Below are 25498 nucleotides of genomic sequence, written 5' to 3'. Positions count from 1 at the left end.
ACTTCAGACAGATTATACATCACGTTAGTATAAAGATTTCAAATATTTATGTCCTTATTTAAGATTTATTTCAGTTTCATTAATTTACATTACACGAAAGCATTAAGAAAACGTGAACTGTACGTTACATTGATCTGTAATGAATCATTATAACCCTGCTGAAAAATCCAGCTTAAACCAGCCTAGGCTGGTTGGCTGGTTTTAGCTGGTTGACCAGGCTGGTTTTAGAGGGGTTTTGGCCATTTCCAGGCTGGTTTCCAGCCTGGTCTTAGCTGGTCAGGCTGGAAAATGACCAGCTAAAACTAGCTTGACCAGCCTGGTTTAAGCTGGACATAGCTGGTTTTTGCTGGGCTCCCAGCCTGGCTAAGCTGGTCAAGCTGGTTTTAGCTGGTCATCTCCCAGCCTGACCAGCTAAGACCAGGCTGGAAATGGCCAAAACCACTCTAAAACCATCCTGGTCGACCAGCTGAAACTAGCCAACCAGCCTAGGCTGGTTTAAGCAGTTTTTTTCAGCAGGGAAACCAGTGACGCCAAAGCTGGTCCATGTCAACCTTTGATTTGGCCTAACGTTACCATCCCATCTGAGAAGAGCGAGAGAGTGATGGGGATGTTTCGGTATTGTCAAATTTAATGTAACCATTGTTTGTTTTATTGTTAAAAGCTAGCTGAAATTATCTTTAAATTGTTTAATGCATATGATGTTGTTTAAATGTGCATACTGTCTCCCGATAATCCAGACTTCAGTGAGCAAATCAGGCAGATTCTGCTTGACTCGTGTATTCATCGCTGAACTCCGCTGTGTTATAAATGTGATTGTTTTAATTGCAGTAAGTTGTCATTTAAAATTAAATCTTATTAAATAAAATAGAAAATTACTAACAACTTTAATGTAAAATGGTTTGGTACGCTTTCCTTTGGCCAATTGCTCTCAATGATATTTGGTTTTTGGCCCTTCATACGACAAGGTTTGGGCACTCCTGTTAACAGATCAGTGGCCAGCTTTTCAGTGGTTATCCGTGAATAGTTTGGATTGTCATGATGTCTAATAAATGTTCTAATTTTACAAAGGACACTAGTAAAAAGATTTAAAGTATTATTTACATGGTAACAATGTACTATAAGATATTTTTACAGGATTAATAGTAACCCTAAATTTAAAACAATAACTGTTTATAATATTTGTCAATGTAAATAAGGTTAAATAAAAGTTGTTGTTTTAACCTCTTAATTTTTTAATAAATTAATGTGGGTTTGTCACAAAATACTAGGGAAATATCTTGGTAAAATTATAACGCTGAAGATTGTTAAAAAAACAAATAAAGTAGCTTGTTTTAGCAGTATTCTTGCTCATTTGCTCTAGGTTGTTTTAACATGAAATTCAGATGGAGGGCAGTAAGTGATTTTTCTACATAAGAATCACTACAAGAACATCTAAATGTTTGTTTTATGTTGATTATAATTATTGAAAACGGCCAAAATTAGAAATAACAAACAGTTTTTATGGAACTGCAAAGGTTTTTCCTCACAAATGGGGAAAAGTTCAAGATGTTGAGAAAAAAGTCTCAAATTAGTCATATTGGATGTGTTCTTATAGGTTTCTTTGGTGGTTTCTGTAGTAGTCTACTGTTGTTTTCAGCTGGGCTTGAGCAAATAGATTTCTTTTAAATGTTGACTGAGAAAAATTTGTGTGTGAGAGAGATATGTATCAATAATATACATTGAATAATAATATGATGTATTGAATAATAATATTATGAATATGATATATTGATATATTTTTAATTACTTTTAAAAAATCTTGTTTCACTACTACGACTTACTGTGTTTTTTTATTATACATGTATGTTACTTTTAATGTAAACTTTATAAATGCTTTGGCAATACGTTTGTCACGCCAATAAAGCACTTAGTCATTTGCAAAAGTAGATGACTCCAATTTTAGTCTTTTTTGATCCGTTTCTGATCTTTTATGGTGGAAATTAAAGAGTACACTTACGAGGGAGAAACAAAACATGATTGATTGGTAATTGCTGAAAATGACATTTAAGAATTTAAATTAACATTTAAATGACTACCTAATTACAATAATGACAACAACAATAATAAAACCATATCATTTTTATAAGACAAACTTTATTTTGTTCAAAACAAGATTAAAAAAAATACTGCCACCTGGAGGAATAACATGAAACCTTCACAAAAGAAAAAAAAATGGACCAAACATATCATAAATAACACAACCTTAATGCAGTGAACAGAAATATGCAATATACTATATGCATCGTACATTTTGGAGGGTTTTCTGTAAGATAAGACCATATTTATCAATTTATTCCAATATATGTGAACAGGGAACTTATCTGAATGCCTCTGTATCTCCCAGCTTTTTACTTCCTGCCCTTCATCTGAATTTCGTGCATCACCAGAACCGCGTGATTGCCAACAACCTTTATCAAATGATCAGGAACAAAAGAAACTTGTTTTTAAATGAGTTAAGTACATTTACAATGTACTCAACAGATTTATTAATTGAGTTAAGTAGAAGCACAATAATACTGTTGCTTCGTCTTTCAAATCATAGTCATAATTATTTTGTCACTTGATTTATTAATCAGCATATGTCAAGCATTTATGAAACATTAAATCATGCACGAACATTGTCAGTATATTAAAAAAGTACAAAAAGACCAAACTGCTCATACTGCCACCATCGTTTATCAGTAAAAGTTAAAAGGCTGATTTGATAGAAAAAGAAATCAATCTCCCCAATAAAGGTAAACAACCGATACGCAGATCAGTTTATCAGTGTTGAATCTTAACATGTTAGCAACTGCATGTTTTTTGCCCAATGGCTGCAGAAATCTCCTCCATCAGCTTCTCTTTGCAGTTTGAGATGTTTTTTCCAGCGACGTTCATTAGATCAGTGATCATCTCAGTGCTGTAAGCTCCTTGAAAAGTACGATATTTCTTCCTCCAATCTTCAAGTTTATCTAATGAAACAATGATAGTTGAATTATAGAGAAAATTAATGACTTCCTTGTGAAATATTTCAAACATATTGTTTTCAGCTACAGAACATAATGGCTTCATTAACCTAGTTCAGCCCATAAATTGCACTTTAAGCAGAATACCTAGTAAAATGTTAGTAAAATATCTACTTTCATAATGAAAAGACCAAAATTGATTATTAAAACTAGGGCCACACCATATTGGAAAAAAAGCTGACATTGCGATTGATAATTTTTCTGCAATACATCTTGCAATATGAGCATAATTTCACAAAATGACTCTATTTGAAAACAATGAATAGTTTTAGGAAATTATTTTGTGAGGAAGTGCATCTGCATAAAATATACAAAACTACAGAAAAATCTACAAAACAACATAAATTAAAGCATAGATAAAACAAAAAAATAAATAAATAAATGGTTGTAGCTGGAGTCTAACAGTATTACGGTTCAGAAATTCAACAATCAAATGTGGAATTGTATAAATTCATTGTATAAATACAGTTAATCTTGGTTAAAGTGGCAACTTTATTATTTTTTAGTCTTTGAATGGATTAAATTTGCTTAATCATTGAAAAAAAATCTAATCACAATATTAACATAGAGTAGAACTTTGCAATGACTCCACAAGTTTTGTGTGGTGTGGTTTAACATTGCAGATCCTGCAATGTGACTTGCTGATTCGCACATTGCGATATTGATGCTGAAAACATACACTGTAAACGATTTCTGTTGTTTTCACGGTATTATACTGCATTTCTCAACAGTTGTTTACTGTATAAGCTGTGCACAGTGTGTTACTGTATATATTGCTGTTTTCACAGCATGATAATGTATTCTCAACATTTCCATACTGTGAACATGATTAACAGTATGCTACTGCAGATTTTACAATGAATTTTGGGAAAAAATCAGTTACTGTGCATCTAAATACAGTACTGCAAATGACCATGAAAAACTCTACACACACTTTATATTATTATTATGTTTATTTTTTTTGACAAAGTATTTTGTGAAGAAAAATAAAATAACCAGTTTCTTCAGACTGTTCAGTGCATAAAACTGTCCCCTGGTTTTCCATATTTGGGTGTACTACACCTTAATTTTATAAGGTTAACATGAAAATATTAAATCATTTTTAATCAACATAACTTTGTGCTTAACCAAAACGTAAACTGGAACAAAAGTAATTGATTCATGAAACCAAAGTTAGCTTAAATGTCATAATGACCAGCCTGCTTTAGACGGATTCATGAGGTTAGGGCACCCGTCATCACCATGGAGGTCACATATCTCCGCATTTTCAAAACAATATTTTAAAATACCCACCATCTCTATAAATAAACCACAGACTTGAGTTTAAAACAACTACATTCCCGCATGAAAAACGGTTAAAACTAAATTTCATAACACATTCATTATAGAGCCATCTAAGACCGGGGCAAGTCTCACATGTCTAGCCGATTATAACCTCGTTTCGCCGGATACATGAGTGATGATGGACACCCTGGAGGTCAGAATCTCCGATATCGGCAAAGCACGCTTACAATTTACACATGATATCTATAAATAAACCACAGATTTAAGTTTGTAAGAACTACATTCTCGCATGAAACACTGTTAAAATTTCATTTCGTGACATATTAAACGCAATATTTATAATATTAGCTGGGCTTTCTCATCCGCCATTACCATTTGCTTGTTGATGTGAAAGGAATTCTGGGAGAAAAAAATATTAATTCTCAAAACACTTCAAACGAACTTTATTCGTATTGTCAAGTTCAGATATATGTAATAATTTCGCTGGTAAAGTGAATAAAAAACAATGTTACTATATTGTAATCAATATCACGTTTGCACTGGTTCGGTTCAGCACTCGAGCGACTCTGAATCGTATTGAACCGTTTGCTCGGGAATTATTTGATCACACGTGTTCACAAGCACATTCAGCAATATGCAATTAGTGTATAATTAGTGTATAAATGCGTGTGGCCAAGCAGTATAACGAAATAGTAATGAATCCTAAGCTGCGTCCCAAATCGCATACTTATGCACTATTCTACGCCATTTTGTAGTATAAATAGTGTAAGTAGTGTGTTCACACTGAAAACTCTAAAAACATTAAGTGCACTTTAATTACCCGGATGATGCACTCATTCAGCCGCTAAAATGAAGTGTGTAATGATGGACACTTCACGCACTCAACGACCGCACATTTGCTTACGTAGCGGAAGGGGCGGAGCTATCGCACGCACATGTTGGATAACTTTATTTATTTTGGATGGTGAAAGCAACATTTCCCTACCAGAGTGATTATAGCACCTCCCGATGGTGAATGCGGCAATACTCATGGCAGGTATTGTTTGATAATTCGGTTGCTTATTTCACTGATTTGGCAACCGTCAAACGTCATCAGGGAAACGGTTTGAATTTCCGCTTAGTAAAAAAACATTAGTGTGCCATTTGGGACAACACTACATACATATACTATCCTGTTGAGTGTGTAAGTGCATAAGTACATAGTGCATGAGTGCATAGTGTATAGTGTGCCATTTGGGACGCAGCTCTATACAAAAAGGGATCTGTTTTAGGCGGATTCGATTCTTTACTGTTCACTAAGGAGCCGATTCATAGAACCGAACGGACACGACTCGACATGCAGGCAACGGCTCTCCTAATTTGAAATTCACCTGTCGTCTTTCATCCAGCGAATTCATCCTCGGTAAGTGTTTTAAAGTCAAATTCTGTCCGTTAAAGGATTGTTTTATAAGTATTTCTGTGTATTGTGTGTGTAATTTAAAAGAATTAACCAAGTGACATTAGTTGTAGGTTCTTATGTTATGTCACGCTATCCGTTAACAAACGGTATTTTAAACAAGAAATAACAGACGCCAGGCGGTCATTGTAGTGTTTGCGAGGTATTAGATACAGTAAGTTAAGTTTATCTTGAGTGAGTTTTTGACCATACGTTAAGTTACCTGAAAAACATAACTTCAACTTATTGTAACTGCATTAATGAATTCTCTATTTCAGCACAACACTGAGATGAAGGCGAAGTCACCATGAAAAGTTAAACGTTTACCGTTAAGGTAAGCTCTGGTCTTCACATAGTCATTATGACTAAGCTATCATTATGGTAAAATTTTTCAACTGTAAGTTAGTTATTTAAACTAAACTCATAATGAAATGAGTCTTAACTGTTTTATTAAATGGAGCTGAAAATTAAATGCAGTTGAATTATTTTAAGCTAACGTTAATATTAACAAAATACATATTAATTGTCTATTTCTCAAAGTTAATGAGCTTGATGTTCAGGTGTACCTGAGGTGAGTGTACGTTCTGAGTACACAGATATAAGCCAAAGTCATATCCATCCTAATCTAAGAGAAATTGATGGGGTCAGGGAATGATTTGTGTACAAATGTATTTTAACCCCATACAGATTGGTATGGTTTTACCATAGATTTAGATTAATTAATGTTAAGTCTTATTTTACTCTTATTATATTTATCTGTTTTTCAGCTACAGTAATTGATGTTGAAAAACTGATGCAACCAATCACTCCTCACTTGATTATTCAAGGTAATGTCGATGTCTTCCTCATTTTGATTAGATTTTTAAATGTCAAGTTGTTCACAGATTTGTTGTGAGGAGTTTCATGTACAACCTCTTTTTCTTCTTCCAGCAGTTCCTAAGAAAACTTTAAGAAAAAAAAAAATCTGGTGTTAAAACAGCCACGGCTATGCTATTTGCCTACCAAGTGCTTAGTAAATATTAGACAAACATTTTTTTCTATAACTGTTGTCTTTGTGTTTATTAGCAATTTTACTGGGCGTATGTGTTTGTTTTTTTTTTCAAACAGCCTGGAAACTGTAAGTTTAGTTCAATATGTTATTTTATGCTATTCATTTTTGTCTTAATATGGATTGCATGTTGAAGCTATCGTTTTATAGTGGGAAAATGTAAAAGAGAATCACTGAATACAATGGCATAATGATTCTGCTTGTTCAAAGAAGGTACTTGATTTAGTTTTCCTCAAGCGACACATCAGTTTTTATGACTATTGCTTGACACTTTAATTGAAGGGACAGTTCACCCCAAAATGAAAATAATAGCATCTTTGGCATCCTCCACTTGTTTCAAAATAGTTATATATTTAATTTGTTCCGTTGAACACAAACTCGTATTTTTTTAAAGAAATTTGGTTTAAACATGGATGTCAATAGTTACTGGTTACTAACATTCTTCAAAATATCTGCTTTTGTGTTTAACAGAAATTCAAACTAGTTTAAAACACGTGAAGTAAATAGTGGCAAAATAGTAAACTATTCCTTTAAATATTTTATTCTGAGACTTATTTATATGTGTCTTGTCTTTTGTCATATTGTCCTTCTAGCCCAGATTGTGATGGACCTGGAATGCGACACCAGTTACTCTTAAGACAAGAACCGAATAAAGCACAGATGTGGAGGTATTTGCAGCCAAACTAACTGGAGAGAAGGAACCTTTAGGTAAAAGCACCTGCTTTATTTAGATCTGAAGTATTTTATTTGACATAGAGATTTATTGTTTTAATTCTAATTTAAAGCAAACAAGGTTGAGCACCCCTGGTCTAAAAGCTCAAAAATGCTGTTTCCGTGATAAGGTTAAATGTAGTTTAGAAATAGATTCATTAGGATCAATGCTTAAAGTAAACATTTTCTTCTCTCTGTAGACCAAACATGTTTACTATCCCTCACATTTTAATAAATTGTTTCTGTTTTTGTTTCTTACAGTGTGGGTGAACATACTACCTGGATGTCCAACAAAGGCTGCACAAGAACTCATTTGATAGCACACATTCTGTCCTGTCTACATCTCTGATGACCTGGAAGTGCTTCGACATCAGTGAGTAATACATCTTTATATTGTCATGCATACAGGATTTCTGTAAGCTTAGCTTTAATGTTAGTTTCTAATCAGCAGTGACTGTTTTAAAAAATTAAGTATTTAAATTATTCTCAACGTTTTACTGATGCTGTGCACAGTAACGTTATGATGATTTAGTTTGAGGAAATGTCACTAGAGGGTTTGTATAAAAAATAAATAAATAAATAAATTGTATGAAATGACTCGATAAAATGTTTATTTGTCTCGCTGACATGCCATCACTGCTGCATATTGAAATACAGTAATACGAATTGACAGCAGAATATTACCACAAACATTTCATGAAGTAGGCTAGACTGCTCTTTAGTTCTCTACTCAACTTTAACACATTTCCTCGTGTCGCTGAGCCTCTCTGCAGATTTTGCCAAAAATGAATGCTTAGTGATTACTTTGTTTTATGCAAACCAAATATCAGTAACTCATCATTAGCATTATTTTAAAAAATCACCCACGGCTTTCATGTTCTCTAACGCAATCTTATCTGTAAGTTAGAAGTGGATTTATACGTGTTAAAAGCCTAAAAGTATTTAATTAACATTAGTCACGTTAAATTAGATTATTTTTATTTATTTAATTTTAAATATGTAGCCTCTTAAAGTGAGAATGAACTGCGTTCACCCCTCTTAAGTTCGTGGAAGCACTAGTAGTGTGATCATGGAATCAGATATTCGAGCTATACAGAGTCGGACATTAAGTTAAGATGAGACTTTATTTTTTACACACCTGTGTGGACACCTGAATAGCAATCTTTAAGAACAATGCCCGCTGATCTTTTCCCCATTAACGTTAGTGTAATTGTGAATTGACAACAAACTGTATTTCACCAACAAAAACAATTAAAAAAACTGTTATATATATTATAACTGTTATATATATATATATATATATATATATATATATATATATATATATATATATATATATGTATATATATATATATATATATATATATATGTATGTATTAAAAACAACAGTGCAGTGTTTCGTTTCTGAATGAATTAAATGGTTTGAGGGATGATTAGTTTTTACTTCAGTGATTGATTTTGCCTGTCATTTTTGCAGGATCATCAGAAGTGCTGCTGCCCTTTTTCACTGTCCCTTTCCACATCATTTGGCCTTCATCATTTCCTGTCTTGTAGCAGTATTTTCACCTGTTTTTAAAATTGTAATAATTTTTGATGCATTAATTGTTGACTGGTTTTAATGATCAATTGTTTATTAGTGTTCTGTTGCTTTGTTATATTGAATTATTGCTACTGTTTTAGCATGGTTTACACAATAAACCTTTATTGTGAAGTTAAAGTTTCAGTTTCTTTATTTTTCTTGTATTTCTTAAAACAGTTAAAATAACACTTGTGCAATTTTTGAACATTTTTACCCATTATAAAGTAGCACTATTAAATAAAATAAAATAACATTTAATAACTGTAAAATACTATACAGTAATAATAAAAGTAACGTTAAAATACCGTAGTTCTTCATGGTAAAAATGTACAATAAAATACTGTTTTCAGTTTTGCAGTATGTGTATCACTACTGTAATTGGTGTTACAGTAAAAATCAACAACAGTAAAATGATGTATTACATTTTACAGTAAATGTAATACTAATGTAATTAGTATTACAGTAATGTTACCGTTTTATGAAATACAGCAGCTACTGGATAATTGTTGCCAGTAACTTACTGTTGATTTAACAAGAAATCGTTTACAGTGTATACAAATTAAAACTATAGTTTTTTTTTTTACTTTTTATTTAGGATTTATATATATATATATATATATATATATATATATATATATATATATATATATATATATATATATATATATATAAATCTTAAATAAAAAGTAAAAAAAAAAACTATAGTTTTAATTTGTATATGTTTGTTTATGTATAGGCCTATACATATATTTATATATTTTATATATATATATATATATATATATATATATATATATATATATATTTATATATATATATATATATATATATATATATATATATATATATATATATATATATATATATATATTAAGGGTGGAGCCGAACCCGAATACGGTATTCGGAAAGGCACGAATAGCGTGTTTTTACGAATACTTGATTCGAACAAATACTTGAAAAATTATTTGTATTCGGGAGCAAGAAAAACACTATATCAAAAAGCAGCGTTTCCTCATGAGACCACAGTGCATGCCCGCGTGAGTGAGTGAGTGAGAGAGAGAGGGAGAGGGAGAGAGACGCTCAGTGCAAAACGCGCCAAAGCCCGAAACTGAAAGCGAGACATGACTTTAAAGGGGTTGTTTCATATGGATTTATTAATCATTCTTACTGTTCACTGATTGCAAATCACTGAACGCAAAGTGATCTGCCGTAGTTTATTAAAGACGCAAACTCCTCACTGCACGACAGCTGCACCTTCAGCAGACCTCCTCATTCCTGCAGCACGAGAGCTTTATGATTGTTTATGAGCGCCAAAAGTGGCGGATCTGTCCAGTAAAATATCTGACTGCGTGTCACCGCATCCCTAAGGACTGTTTGGTGAAATATTTGACTGCATGTCACTGCATAACAAACGACTGAAAGGATATAACTAGAGAAATCTCCACTGTGCTACTGGGTGAGAGTGTATGGCAAGCCGTTTTAGCATTTAAACCTTGTTCTGACTATCCATAAATATATTTAGAGATATCTCTAATTATATTTTGACTAGTCATAATTATAATTCGACTTGTCAGATTGGAGATATCTGCAAATATATTATGACTGACTAGTCATATTCTTCCATTGACTTCCATTGAAAAATATTTGCAGATATCTCTAAATGAGTTTTGACTAGTCAAAAATCCAATTCAAGATATCTACAACTGTAGGTAGACTTTTAGTAAATTAATTAGAGATATCTTCAAATATATTTGTAAATATCTCTAAATATGATGAATTAAAGATATCTCTAAATGTATTATGACTAGTAAAAACTATTTGTTTTTATTCTGTCTATTCAGTGTCCTTCAACAAGAACGGTGGTGGTGGGGTTCATAATATTCACAATGGTATTTTATTAGTTGTTGGTTTAATCATGGATGAGATAATGGCTTCTATGTTATTTTCTTTTCAATGACATTTCTTGTCACATGTTCAAAAACAACAACCAATATTGCATATCTATAATTTATATAATGGGTATAATTAAACAATACTTTCACTATAACGTAAATTAGAAGTGTAATAGAAAAAATATATATTTTTGCGCCATTTTGAATTTTACTCGAATACAAATACAAATACTTTTCCCCCCTCAACAAATACAAATACCGGCTGCTCCGCACATCCCTAATATATATATATATATATATATATATATATATATATATATAATTTTTTTTTTTTTGCCAACTATTTAACCCTTTCCCAACTATTTAACCCCTTACAATTGAGGGAATACATAAAAAATTTATGATATATACAGTTTAAGTCAGAATTATTAGCCCCGTTTATTATTTCCCAATTTCTGTTTAATGGAGAGATTTTTTCAACTCATTTCTAATCATAATAGTTTTAATAACTCATCTGTAATAACTGATTTATTTTCTCTTAGTCATGATGACTAAATAATATTAGACTAGATATTCTTCAAGACACTTCTATACAGCTTAAAGTGACATTTAAAGGTTTAACTAGGTTAATTAAGTTAACTAGGCAGGTTAGGGTAATTAGGCAAGTCATTGTTTAACGATGGTTTGTTCTGTAGACTATCGAGGAAAAAATATAGCTGAAAGGGGCTAATAATTTTGCCCTAAAATGGTGTTGAAAAAATTAAAAATTACTTTCATTCTTGCTGAAATACAAAAAAACAAGACCTTTTGCTGACGAAAAAATATTATTAGACATATTGTGAAAATTTCATATCTCTTTTCATCATAATTTGGGAAATATTAAAAAAAAAGAAAAATTGAAGGGGGCTAACAATTCTGACTTAAACTGTGTATATATATATATATATATATACATAATATTTTATGTGGAATGTGAAAGTTTGAATACAATTAGACAAAGTTTTTATAAGGAGATTACTTTGGACATTTTTAAAAAGGTACCACCAGGAAGAATCTTAAATTATTTATCAAAAATTGAACTGAAAAATCATATTTAACTTTGAATATATTTTTGTCTGAATTTTAGTTCTTTATATTTTATATATTTATCCAAGTAACTTTTTATTGTAATACAAATTAGTTTTCATCATGTAATATTAATAATAATCCATCTTGCCATGAAATGGCCTCTAAGTTGATAATGTGGCAACAAATTAATAATAATAATAAACGTGCAGAAAACCCTGAGCTAGACGATCTTAACTTGCCTCCACAGTTGACCACATTAAAGAGAGGGATGTGAATCACGGTTGGAGTGTTTTGGCCTTTGAACACATAGAAGTCCTTCGGTTTCTCGATGTCTTGATTAGGAATGTTGACTTGTGGGAAAGGGATGTTTAGTTTCCTGCACATCTCTGCAGCATCTTTCACTGTCTGTGGTAGTAAATCAACACAGCTTGATTAATATTCTGCAGCTCGTGAGTAAAACTGTTGAGATTTATATGTGTTTAATACCAGGAAAGGATCGCCTTCACTGAAATCCAGGGAAATAATGAGGTCAACGTTTCTTTCTTTTCTCAGCACAGAGAAGTAGGGTGAGTTCAGCAACAGCCCGGCATCTATGTAGTCTCTCGTATCACCTTTAGGTAAGGTGGAAGGCACCGCTTCATCTGAAAAATCACAGTGTAAAATGAGTCTTCATTATACCTCACACTTGAGTTCCTAGTTAAAATAGCTGGTCTGTTCCCACCTGTAATGTCATGGAGAAAGTTATAATTCCTGCCCCAGATCCACAGATCCATACATGTACAGATGTACATCCAAGCATCTGTAATGAAAACACAGTAGGGATGTAATGACTCTATTTCAGTGGTGTCCAAAGTCAGTCCTGGAGGGCCGGTGTCTTGCATTTTTTTAGTTCCAACCCCAATTAAACACACCAGAACCAGCTAATCAAGCTCTTTCTAGGTATACTAGACTTCCAGGCAGGTGTGTTAAAGGAAGTTGAATCTAAACTATGCAGCTCACCGGCCCTCCAGGACCGACTTTGGACACCCCTGCTCTGTTTGATATGCAGTCGGTTTAAACATACATTCTATTGTTAAATTGTCTATATTTTGGAGCACGTAAAGAATCGATACATCAATATTAGAGACCGTTCAACTTACCAAATGGCCATAAATTGATCTGATCCGTCAGAAAGTTGCAGAGTTCCTTCGTGTAATTCTTCATACACAATGTTTTATCAGCAGGTCTCAGCTTGTCCAAAATCCGCTGACTTTGTCCTCCAGAGAGATCTGTAGATATGCACGTAAGTGAGCTTTTATTAGAGTTTGTGTAACTATAAATATATATCCAGAATAAGGCTGCACAATGTATCTTTTCAGCATTGATATTGCAATGTGTGCATCTGCAATAGTCACATCTGCAAAGTTGAATTGGCTTTATAGTTGAACAGAAGCCTTAGCGTTTATAATTTTTTTTGTTTGTTTTGTCTGCCTGTGACTATGAATATTTCAAGAAAGAAAGCAGGGGTGCTTAATCCTGTTCTTGGAGATCTACGTTCCTCCAGATTTCGGTAACACTTTACACTAAGGTATATTAGTTAATGCATTTACTAACATGAACTAATCATGAACAACACATGTACAGCATTTATTAATCATAATTAAACATTTACTAATGCATTATTTACATCCAAGTCCAAGCTTGTTAACATTAGTTAATGCACCGTGAGTTAACATGAACTAACAATGAACTACTGTATTTTCATTAACTAACGTTAACTAACATGAACAAAACTTGGTCATATTCTGGAACAATAGGATATATGGTAACTGTTCACAGTTTATTAGTGTCTATTATTTAATTTATCTTGTACTATATTAGTTAAATGTTTAGTTTATGTCTAGTGTGTGTCATATTTTTGTTTTTAAATTGCACATTGGAGTATGGGAGAAACGCAATTTCAGTTTGCTGTGTAATATACTGTTGCATGGTTTGATTGACAATAAAGTTGACTTGACTTGACTTGACAAATACTATAGTAAATGTATTGTTCATTGTTTGTTCATGTTAGTAAATGCATTTATTATCATTAACTAATGAACCTTATTGTAAAGTGTGAACAAGATTTCACCTCCAACCCTGATCAAACACAACTAAACCAACTAATACTGCGGTCACACTAGAGTTTGAGCTTGTGAAATTCTGTCGTATGGTGCTGCGAAAAGGGGCGGGATTGAACAAAATTGGCTAGACATTAAAAAAGAGAGTGATTGGTCCATATTTTAAATTTCTGTCCAGGGAGGTCATGTTTTGATCCTCGATTGGTCTCACGCAGTCAAGTCATGCGATTTCACAGGTCAGAGTTCACCAAGCTTGAACTTTGCAACGCAGTGAACTGCGAAACTTGTTGCGCAAGCTTGCGTTTCCGGTCTGACACATTCGTGTGCGTATGAATGGTTTAAAACATTTAGGCACAATAAATTGTACCATTTGTACCTTTAATAAAAAGACATTTATTATATATACCTAGGGTGTCAACTCTGTCCTGGTGGGAAAAAGTTTGGCTCAAACCCCTTTCAAACACACCTGAACAGGATAATCAAGCTCTTACTAGGTATACTAGAAACTTCCTGGCATGTATATTGAGGCATGTTGGAGCTAAACTCTGCAGGACACCAGTTCTCCAAGACCAAGTTTGGACACCCCTGATATATACAATGAAAACAATGTGTTCTTTTACATTTGATTTATTTCCATGTTCTGTACCCGAATACTGTTTGACAACCATAAAGCAACAATACTTGTAATTTGTTTATTATTTTTATGCATGATTCAATCTTCTATTGCAATCAATCTGAATTAATGAACACTTTCCAAATAATACAGCCTGTATATAATGTTCTGTAAATATCACCTTAGTTTTTCTATATAATTTTTCTATATCTTATACTTATATCCTGCACTTGCTGCTATTGCACTCCTGGTTAGACATAAACTGCATTTCGGTGCTTTGTATTTGTACATGTGTAATGACAATAAAGTTGAATCTAATCCAATCTACTAGAGTTATTCAAGGCATCTAATAAACCTGTATTTAAATTGCACTATTTATTGCAGAAAAACGAAATATCACATTGTCCGATTTTTATTTTTATTTTTTTATCCAATATCTTCCTGCATTAATCCAGAAACTGATCAATTTATTTTAATGACATATTGGGTTATTCACTGGGTGAAGGGGACTGTAGAAATAACTCACCGTTCAGCTTTGCTCTGATGGATTCATCGAGAGCTGAAGGATCTTTGCCGTTCAAAACAGCGAGATTCATATCCACAAGATTCATGAGCATCTGATAGCACTTGTCTACAGATGCCGAGTTTGAATCTTTGAAAGGAAACACATTGATTTCTGGCAGCTTGACTTTAAATCCCCCCTGAAGGTTGATTCCCAATGCAGATTCTTTCTCTTTTCCCTTTGCTTCCTGTGACCTTTCTTGCTGATCTGCACAATGGAGGCAAAATTAAATGGATATTACTCTACTGGCCAAAAGATTGCAATAATCAAAAATATTTCATAAACATTTCATTTTAATGTTGAAGTCCTTTTGCTCACCAAACCTGTATTTATTTAATCAATTAACATCAATTTAAATCAGTTTACTAACATAATACATTTATTGAAATAAATATTTTATAATGCCAGTTATTGTCATTTTGGATTTTATTCATTCATTAATAACTGCTGAACTATGATTAATTAATGTTGCACAAGATTTTTCAATAGTAGTTTGTTAGTAAATACTTTAATGCACCATTGTTACTAAAGATTACAGCAAAACTAATATTGTAAAAACAAAAATAAAAGACGACGTAATGATAATTAAACTTTTCTATGTGAATATGTTGTGAAATGTAAATTGTTTCTGTGATTTAAATATTATAATGTAATATTAACCATTTTAACCAATTTAACATAAAAATCAACATTAGAATGCTTTCAGAAGGATCTTGACCCTAAAGACTGAGAGATGATGCAGAGAATTAGGCTTTTATTCACAACAATAAATAGCATTTTATAATAAACAGATGACATAGGTGGAAGCAAAATTCTAATGAAATATTTTACCTTTTTTATATTCCTCAAGTACTAAATCTTTTTGTTGGAAGAGCTCTGCCAAAACATAAATAAATGAAGTTATGAAGTACAACTGTTAACTTAAAGCAGATTTTAGTCAAATATATGAAGAAAGCAGTTGTTCACCTTTTATCTTTTGCCAGAGCATTTTCATAATCTCCAATTCATCAGCCAAAGCACTGCCACACAGAGCTGCAGAAATATGAGAAATGTTTCAAATATATACACATTTCACTCAGAAATTATTAGTAAATTAGTTACAAAAATGACAATGCACTAAATTTAAATTTGTTTAGCATTTTAAGCTTGTAACAAAGTGCAGTAGTGAGTTTTATTTATTTAGACATTTAACAGTAGTAATGTTTTTACAATTTGCACATTTTTATTTGTGACTTTTTTAATATAAAATGTAAACTGTAATAAAAAAAATAATCCATTGTAGAATAACTTTTTTTAAATTCTCATTTTTCCACAAAAGAGATCAAAATCTAACAGAAAACATCCAGAAAACAGTCCAGGCATTGCTTCAGCAAAAATCTGTTATTATCTGTGCCATTAACTAGAGTTGTGGGGATGGAGAATGGCCAGTAGTTTTTAACACATCCTAAAATTATGCATTTTTAGTCCCCAAAATGCCATTTATCACGTAAGCGAAAATTATTATCTATTAAATAAATTAATAGATAATTAAACTATTAAAGGTGCAGTTTGTAAGTTTGACACCCAGTGGTGAAACTAGGTATTGCAATCCTGGATCAAAACAAGCCAACATTATGAAGCTGCAGGCCCGGAGACCCAACCGCACGCTCAGACCTGCTCGCTCAGACGGCTAGACCTGCACTTCCAGACATTCACAGTGCCACCTGCTGTTTGAAAGATCGACTAACCTGAATTCAGCTGCTTATAAATTGTAACTTAAACTATTTTTCTACTATAAAATATTACGCTATGATTGAACACATTATTATACAAAATATTAAACATACTAGATTTTGATTTGATGCATTAATTCTGTTGTATTTTTATTAACTGTATTTGTAAATAGATATTGTTCAGTTACTTCAATATTTTCAGACATTTGTTGTTGTTGTTTTTTTTAAACCATTAAGGATTTATTACTGTTTCGTAATGAGTTGAGGAAATGAATATTATCTTCATATACAATAAATTTCTTCACATACAATAAATTATAGTACTAGGAGTAATTTTCTCACAACAAACTTTTTTTGTATACTTTTCATTAGGTCCTACAAGTCATCAGTCTGTAAACAATGCAGAGAAAAATTATAATTGGAGTAATAATTATTTTTTTACGTAGAAAATAACATCAAATAAAATAAATGCTTTACATTCTTGTTGGGGAGATTTTTCATTTCTCGAGCAAAAAACTGTAAATTTCTGCAGCATTTGGTGCACTGCATTAGTGTTGGCCCCCCTTTTTGAATTGTAATAGCAATCTGGGAAAAAATACACAAGTCACAAGTTAATTATTTTTGATATAACCTAAGAGAGCTCATATTGTAAATTCTATGCAGAATAACTGATATTGTGATTTCCAAAAAACGTATTTGTAATCATTACAGAACTTATTAATAATTGATAAACTGCTATTGTGTCACTGTTATTGTCTTGGGTAGCGCTTTCAGATAGATAATACAGATGTACAGTAGACCTACATAGCACTAAAATATGTTACAAGCAATAATTGCATTATATATTATACATTTTATTTTAACATTTTTACTTTAAGGTTTTTTATTTTGCCAGAAAACATTGCTATAAAAGTGTCCCAGAATGGTGCAATAACACCGGTAATAGGAGCAAGCTGTAAATACCCTGAACTAATGCTATCTTTTGACACTAATTTTGATCAAACACTGAAAAAATAGTTTTTTAGTGTAATATTTTACGACACATTGATTTATGCCATAAAACCTGGTCATTTTCAGGAATCGCTTTAATAATCAATAACCTTATACTGGCGTTTCTAATGTTGCTACTTGCTAGAAAGTGCTGTTCTGAGCATGCAGTTGGGTCAACCCAACAGCAGGTGGCACTGTCTGAGAAAACAATAGGTCTGGAAGTGCAGGTCTGTGCGCGCAGGTCTGAGCGTGCAGTTGGGTCTCCAGGCCTGCAGCTTCACCTTACTCAAACAAGCGCAAGCGCAGGTTGCCAGATTGAGGTTCAACAGGAGTGAGCCTGATTTTCAAGCCTTAAGGATCGTGTTCTATATAAAGCAATGGCACGTGATAGAAGGAATATTTTACATATTTTTTCCTAACCAACACCTGAAATGTATAATTTAGAAACAGCTTATTTCTCACAGCTGAACAACAGGATAAATGACAATGGTCAGCTCAGCTACACCTCATGTGCTTTATTCAGTGTTAAATGCTAATAATGTGAGTCTGAATGCCACTTTACATCACATTTATTGCCATACTACTGAAAGCAGCAGCAGATAGTTCACCTCAGACCTGGAAAATAAAAGAAACTGTTTGAAATTGAACTTTAGATTCAAAACCAAAACCTATCAGTGATTCAGCATCTACATTTAACAATTGAGCACTTTACAATGGAACCTGCTCACCTAATATTGACGTTCGTAATATTTATATTATTGGCTAATTAAAAACCACCTCATGTGCTACTGGTCCACCAGAGGTCGCATTTTGGTCACGGACACATGCTTTGAGAGTCTTCCTGACTGAATGAATGAAATGCGCTGTTTTCCACCAAGGCAACCCGGGGGGCTGAAATATAATTGACTAAACTGGCAATGGAGGGATTAAATGACCAAAACAAAGACAACTGTTCCGGCGCGTAACGTACATATTTAAAGCAGAGTTTCTGACTTCAGCATTGTTTTTCAGATAAACAAGGATGTTCACTGAGCATGTTTCTTAAATATCTGCACGCATATTATGATGTTTTTATGCTTTAGAAGAGTTATAAACTTACATACAGCCATTTATAAGCTGTTTGTTCAATCACAGTGCACAGGGTTATCAGACCAGAGCACAGTCAGAGCATTTTAGACACTAGAAATACGGTTCAACTTTATGCTCTCTGTAGCAGAGTTTGTTACCTTGCAGGTACAGCATGTCAAATTCATTCAGCTGACTTTTCCTAGAGCCTTGATGAAACTGACTGCCAAAGGTGGAGGCATTTACAAACGCTCCACTGAGGGAATAACCTGCCTCATATGGAGTGATCTCGAACCAGGGATCTGTAGATGCACAATACACCATTATACCAGCTGATTTGAGAATATGAACTCTACATTACTTTTAGAGAAACACACACCTCCGTTATTGCGCTGTTTGCAGGTCTTGTCAATCACTGTGTAGATGGGAAATGGGTCTTTATTGTTGTGGCCGTGCTGATCTGTGAGTGTGTGTTCATCAATCTGTAGAATTATTTTGCAGAATTATGTTGTTGTAATACACTGATCTCATATCCACTTGTGATGAATAGTCACTGACCTCTTTCACAAATGTTGTGACGGCCAGCACTGCCCAGACGTCAGTCAAGCTGAAGTGGTCTTTCCCTTTGAAATATTTCTTCAGTTTTGCAAATTTGTCTTTCAAGCTGACTGCAGGACCGCTGATTCTGCTGAAGATTCTGTCTTTGACCGTCTGTAGTTTAGTGGACCAGTCTGGTTCCTGATATAAGGAGGCCATGCACCTTCAGAAGAACAACACACTGCTCTCATTTCTGACATGCAACACAATTCACTCTTTATCTCTGTGTGTTTGTGTGTGTGTGTTTGTGTTTGTGTGTGTGTGTGTGTGTTACCAGGTGGATCCAGAGACTCCGCTCAGATAAAGCACACAGTCCAGAAGACCTGCTTTATCAAGCTGATCCAGGCATCCCAGCAATCCCACCATGGCTCTTTGTCCTCCTCCAGAACCCAGTAATGCAATGTTTGGCACATTTTCCTGAATCACACACACACCAATCAAACCTTAAGTGTACTCACAGATAGCAGTATTGTACGATAGTGATATATTCAGCCTTGCCTAGTGTCATGAATAAATTAATATCAGATGAAAACCATCTCCAAATGTCCCATTTGTTACTCATTAGCAGGTCAAAATTATTTATTATCTGCTTCTTGCTTTAAGTGACTTTGAATGTGGCATGGGTGTTGCTGCCAGACGGGCTGCTCTGAGTATTTCAGAAACTGCTGATCTACTGGGATTTTCACACACAACCATCTCTTGGGTTTACAGAGAAAGCTCCGACAAAGAGGAAATATCCAGTGAGCGGCAGTTCTGTGGGTGCAAATGCCTTGTTGATGAGGCCAGAGGTCAGAGGAGAATGGCCAGACTGGTTCCAGATGGTAGAAAGTCAACAGTAACTCAAATAAGCACTCGCTACAACCGAGCTCTGCAGAAGAGCATCTCTGAACACACAACACGTCCAACCTTGAGGCGGATGGGCTACAACAGCAGAAGAGCACACCGGGTGCCGCTCCTGTCAGCTAAGAACAGGAAACTGAGGCTACAATTGACACAGACTCACCAAAACTGGACAATAGAAGATTGGAGAAACGTTGCTGCTCTGATGAGTCTCCATTTCACATTCAGATGCTCGGCTCAGAATTTGGCTTTGCCAACATGAAAGCATGGATCCATCCTGCCTTGTATCAGCGGTTCAGGCTGGTGGTGGTGGTGTAATGGTGTGGGGAGATTTTCTTTGGGTCCATTAGTACTAATTGAGCATGGTGTCAACACCACAGCCTGCCTGAGTATTGCTGCTGACCATGTCCATCCCTTTATGAGCACAGTGTCTCCATCTTCTGATGGCTACTTCCAGCAGGATAACGCTCCATGTCATAAAGCTCAATCATCTCAGACTGGTTTCTTGAACATGACGATGAGTTCACTGTACTCAAATGGCCTCCACAGTCACCAGAGCTCAATCCAATAGAGCAGCTTCGGGATGTGGTGGAACGGGAGATTGGCATTATGGATGTGCAGCCGACAAATCTGCAGCAACTGTGTGATGCTATCATGTCAATATGGAGCAAAATCTCTGAGGAATATTTCCAGTAGCTTGTTGAATGTATGCCATGAAGGATTAAGGCAGATCTGAAGGCAAAAACGGGTTTAACCCGGTACTAGTAAGGTGTACCTAATAAAGTGGCCAGTGAGTGTATTTACATTTATGGAGATACATGTATTATTTTGGTACTTTAATGTATTATATAACCATTGATTAAGGAGAAGTAACATTTATACAGTCTTATAGTTACAAAGGCTGAGATGATTACCTTGAGCAAGGCACCAAACCCCCATTGCAACGCATGTATGTTCACGTGTGTAAGACACTTTGAATAAAAAGCGTCTTCTAAATGCATAAATGTAAATATAATAACCGACCCTTTGGGACAGCCATAATACTGAAGTGGCTCTCAGTGAACTGAGCTTTACACCCGTGGTAAAAGCTGTTATTTAAATGTGTCAAGGCGTTTTACCTGATTGCATGGTGTGGAAAGCTTCTGTAGGCTTTGCAGAACAGAGATTCTCCTTCTGGCTACAAACTCCTGCTCGCTCTTGTTAAGAGAGGGTTCAATTCTCACTTCACTACTACAGAGGAAAGATGATCGATAGATACACACACAAAATAATGTTTGCTGTAGGGCTGCACAGTGTGTCGTTTCATCATCAATAGTCACATAGCGAGATCTGCAATGTCGAACCACAATTCAGAACACACAACTTTGAGTCATAGCAAAGTTTATCTCTAAGCTAATACTGTGATTTTTACTCCAAGATTAAGACAGTTTAATCCATTCTGAGACAATCATAAAGTTTAACCCTTTAACAAAGATTAACTGTGAAGTTATTGTTTATACAGTAAAGACTAAACAGTGTTTTTTCAACATTTGATTGTTGAATTACTGTACCTCAATACTATTAGACTCCAGCTAAAACCATTTACTTAGTTTTTATCTTTGTACTTTTGTTTTCATCTGTGAATTTTAAAATTTTATTTTGTATATTTTATATAAGTTTGTGTTTTATGCAGATGCACTCCCCTACAAAACTATAAAATTAAGCTCATATTGCTAGTTCAAACTACTTTTTAAAAATGTTTTTGTTGAGGACAACGTAATTGTTTTGTGTTCAATCCACTTAAATTTGTAAAGACTAATAGGTTAACTTAATTCCTTCACTTTCCTAACTTAAATCGGCTGTGTGGAAACACCATTTTTACAGGATAGATAGATGGATGGATGGATAGATAGATGGATGGATGGATGGATCGATCGATCGATCGATAGATAAATAGATGGATCGATAGATAGATAGATAGATAGATAGATAGATAGATAGATAGATAGATAGATAGATAGATAGATAGATAGATAAATAGATAGATTGATAGATAGATGAATAGATTAATAGGAAGATTGATAGATAGATGAATAGGAAGATTAATCGATAGATAGATAGATAGATAGATAGATAGATAGATAGATAGATAGATAGATAGATAGATAGATAGATAGATAGATTGATAGATAGATGAATAGATTAATAGGAAGATTGATAGATAGATGAATAGGAAGATTAATCGATAGATAGATAGATAGATAGATAGATAGATAGATAGATAGATAGATAGATAGATAGATAGATAGATAGATAGATAGATAGATAGATAGATAGATAGATAGATAGATAGATAGATAGATAGATAGATAGATAGATAGATCGATCGATCGATAGATAGATAGATGGATCGATAGATAGATAGATAGATAGATAGATAGATAGATAGATAGATAGATCGATAGATAGATGGATCGATAGATAGATAGATAGATAGATAGATAGATAGATAGATAGATAGATAGATAGATAGATAGATAGATAGATAGATAGATAGATAGATAGATAGATAGATAGATAGATGGATCGATAGATAGATAGATAGATAGATAGATACATAGATAGATACATAGATACATAGATAGATAGATAGATAGATAGATAGATAGATAGATAGATAGATAGATAGATAGATAGATAGATAGATGGATCGATAGATAGATGGATCGATAGATAGATAGATAGATAGATACATAGATAGATACATAGATACATAGATACATAGATACATAGATAGATAGATACATAAATAGATACATAGATAGATAGATAGAAGTTTTACCTTCCAGAGTAAACACTTCAATGCGAACATATATTACACCTGTTTCATGCATTACACCTATGTCAGGTTGTCATCAGGGTCACATATATAAAATGCCCTATGTGTCACAGGACCGAAAAGCTTGCATTACATGTAATCTATCTTTCTGAAGGGCCCTTTGAAGTGAGCTGTTTTAAGCATTTTTGTTTGGAGCAAGCCATGAATGGGCTAGAAAGCAGTGCAAGTCTGAAGATTATTTTTAGCAGTTATTTAATTTATTATTTAGCTTGTGGTAGACTAATTAATCCAATGCAAAATTTATTTTACTGCCTCCTTTGCAGAATTCACAGCAGGATTACGTACCTCTTCCGACATTTGGATGCACTCATCTATAAAACAATGGAGTCGACATAAAGGTAAGCTTCTATTCAATTACAGATACACAGACAGATAAATAAATGTGTCACAGCTTAACGTTAAAAGTTGCTAAATAACTGATAAACATACATTTATACAGACACAGCTTTTCAGTTTATGATGTTTATAGTCAAAATAGCATGAATTTATTTCAAACAATTATTTAACTTTGTCATAAAGAAATGTTAATATCAATAATGTAAAATAAAAATTCTGCACTTTTATGTAAATGTCACTGTTATTGACCAAATTTGCAACTGTTTTAATGCAAATTACTGAAACAGGCTGAATTCGTCACATGCTTGAAAGTTTTCAATTGCCCTGCATTATTAACATTTTAATAGCTTTTAATAATGTACTTACTATTGCTGAAAATCTTGAGTCTTCACCAACAACAGCCAGCCAATAGCAACATTCGGACAGATGGTGCTCTTTTATAGGGCTCTAAAACTACACTGCGAGTGCAGGCATAATCATAAGGGTGTGGTTATGATTGATCAATGACTCACTTGCAGAAAATGGAGATTTCCTTGTGAATCAATCAGGCACCTGTCCTCGTGTCAACGGGTTGTTGAACATGTTTATATAAGGATCTTTTCACTGAGATCTTGCTATGCAGAAGATGCTATGCAGTATTCAAGTTTTTGTGTCCCAGGGTTTGATATAGATTGCAGCTAATATGTTTTAACTTTTATCAAAAAATAAATAAAAAATAGCTGCAAAGTTCTTGGTTTAATTTTCAGGGAATGCGTGAACTGATCAAATGGATGCAATGTCAATGACTCTGAATCAACTCAGTTGCCATAAGCATAGAGAGTAAATATGTGGGTAACACTTTAGAATAACTATTCGTTATAACTAGTTAATAATCCATTAGTAAACTGTTAGTTAATGAGTTATAAATGACTTGTTAAATAAAAGTTAAATAAAAAATAATTAAATTCAAATAAAAGTTAATAGTTAGTTAATTATTTATAACTGTGCCTTATAGATAGCCAATAGACAACTTACAAGCTGTTAGTTAACATGTTATAAATGACTTGTTAGCTGTATTTTACTGATTTATAGCTATACCTAAAAAAATATTAATAGATCATGAACAAGCTGTTAGTAAAGTACTTATTAAAGACTTGTTAGGTGTAGAAATATAAATTTATTATCCAAAGTAATGCAAAGTGTCAGTTTTGTCAACTTGTTTACTCTTTTCGGTCAACTGGTCAAGCGGTTTCTGTCTCCAGAACATGATGAGATCAGACCTGAAAAGGCAGTTTACCCTGCCGACCCCAATACTGAATTTGCATGCTTTGTTTTAGCCATCTCCCCTCCTCCTAAGACTACAATGTAGACATGAAATCTTTGTCTTAAATCAGACTTGTGAGAGACTTGATTGAAACTTGCAGACTGCGGACCTCTAGTAGGCTCTTACAGACACATGGACATCCTAAAGACGGTGTATGACTGCAGATTAACCAGCACGTCTCAATAAAGGAATTCTGCTTGTTTCGAGTCTCCTGGGGCCTCATGTACGAAGACTTGCGTGGAAATCATACTAAAACATTGCGTACGTACAAAGCTGTAAATTTGCTTACGCAGAAAAAAATTCAGATGTATGAAACACTGCGTACGCCGAATCACACGCATATTCTTTTGTACATCTGAATGAACGTGAAACTGAGCGCAACATGCACGAGCACAAAACCCCTCCCTGCCTCCTCCCCCGTAGGAATATGCCAATGACTCTA

At 33.7% G+C, this 25498-nt stretch overlaps 2 protein-coding genes across 3 annotated transcripts in view; one reads left to right on the top strand and one right to left on the bottom strand.

Moving 5' to 3' along the window:
• gusb (glucuronidase, beta) overlaps positions 1–25498 on the top strand; it is a 273136-nt gene that overhangs the window by 187610 nt on the left and 60028 nt on the right. The gene's annotated exons all lie outside the window — the stretch shown is intronic.
• Positions 2114–24163, bottom strand: pla2g4cl1 (phospholipase A2, group IVC (cytosolic, calcium-independent), like 1). Of its 2 annotated transcripts, none has more exons than XM_073951802.1 (15): positions 24120–24163; positions 23703–23728; positions 21658–21769; positions 19974–20116; positions 19661–19862; positions 19482–19584; positions 19264–19404; positions 16302–16367; positions 16167–16211; positions 15300–15542; positions 13201–13329; positions 12783–12860; positions 12548–12702; positions 12301–12466; positions 2114–2990 (listed from the first exon to the last, which is right to left on the bottom strand). In XM_073951802.1, the coding sequence occupies exons 2-15, from the start codon at positions 23726–23728 to the stop codon at positions 2824–2826; spliced, it is 1776 nt and encodes a 591-aa protein (XP_073807903.1). In that variant the 5' UTR covers positions 24120–24163; the 3' UTR covers positions 2114–2823. The 2 variants fall into 2 exon arrangements, with proteins under 2 accessions (XP_073807903.1, XP_073807904.1); XM_073951803.1 differs by having other exon boundaries at positions 21658–21766.

Source organism: Danio rerio, chromosome 5 (genome assembly GCF_049306965.1).
Source record: "Danio rerio strain Tuebingen ecotype United States chromosome 5, GRCz12tu, whole genome shotgun sequence".
Lineage (NCBI taxonomy): Eukaryota > Metazoa > Chordata > Actinopteri > Cypriniformes > Danionidae > Danio > Danio rerio.
The sequence above is the reverse complement of the archived record's forward strand: the minus strand, read 5'-3'. Positions and strand labels throughout refer to the sequence as shown.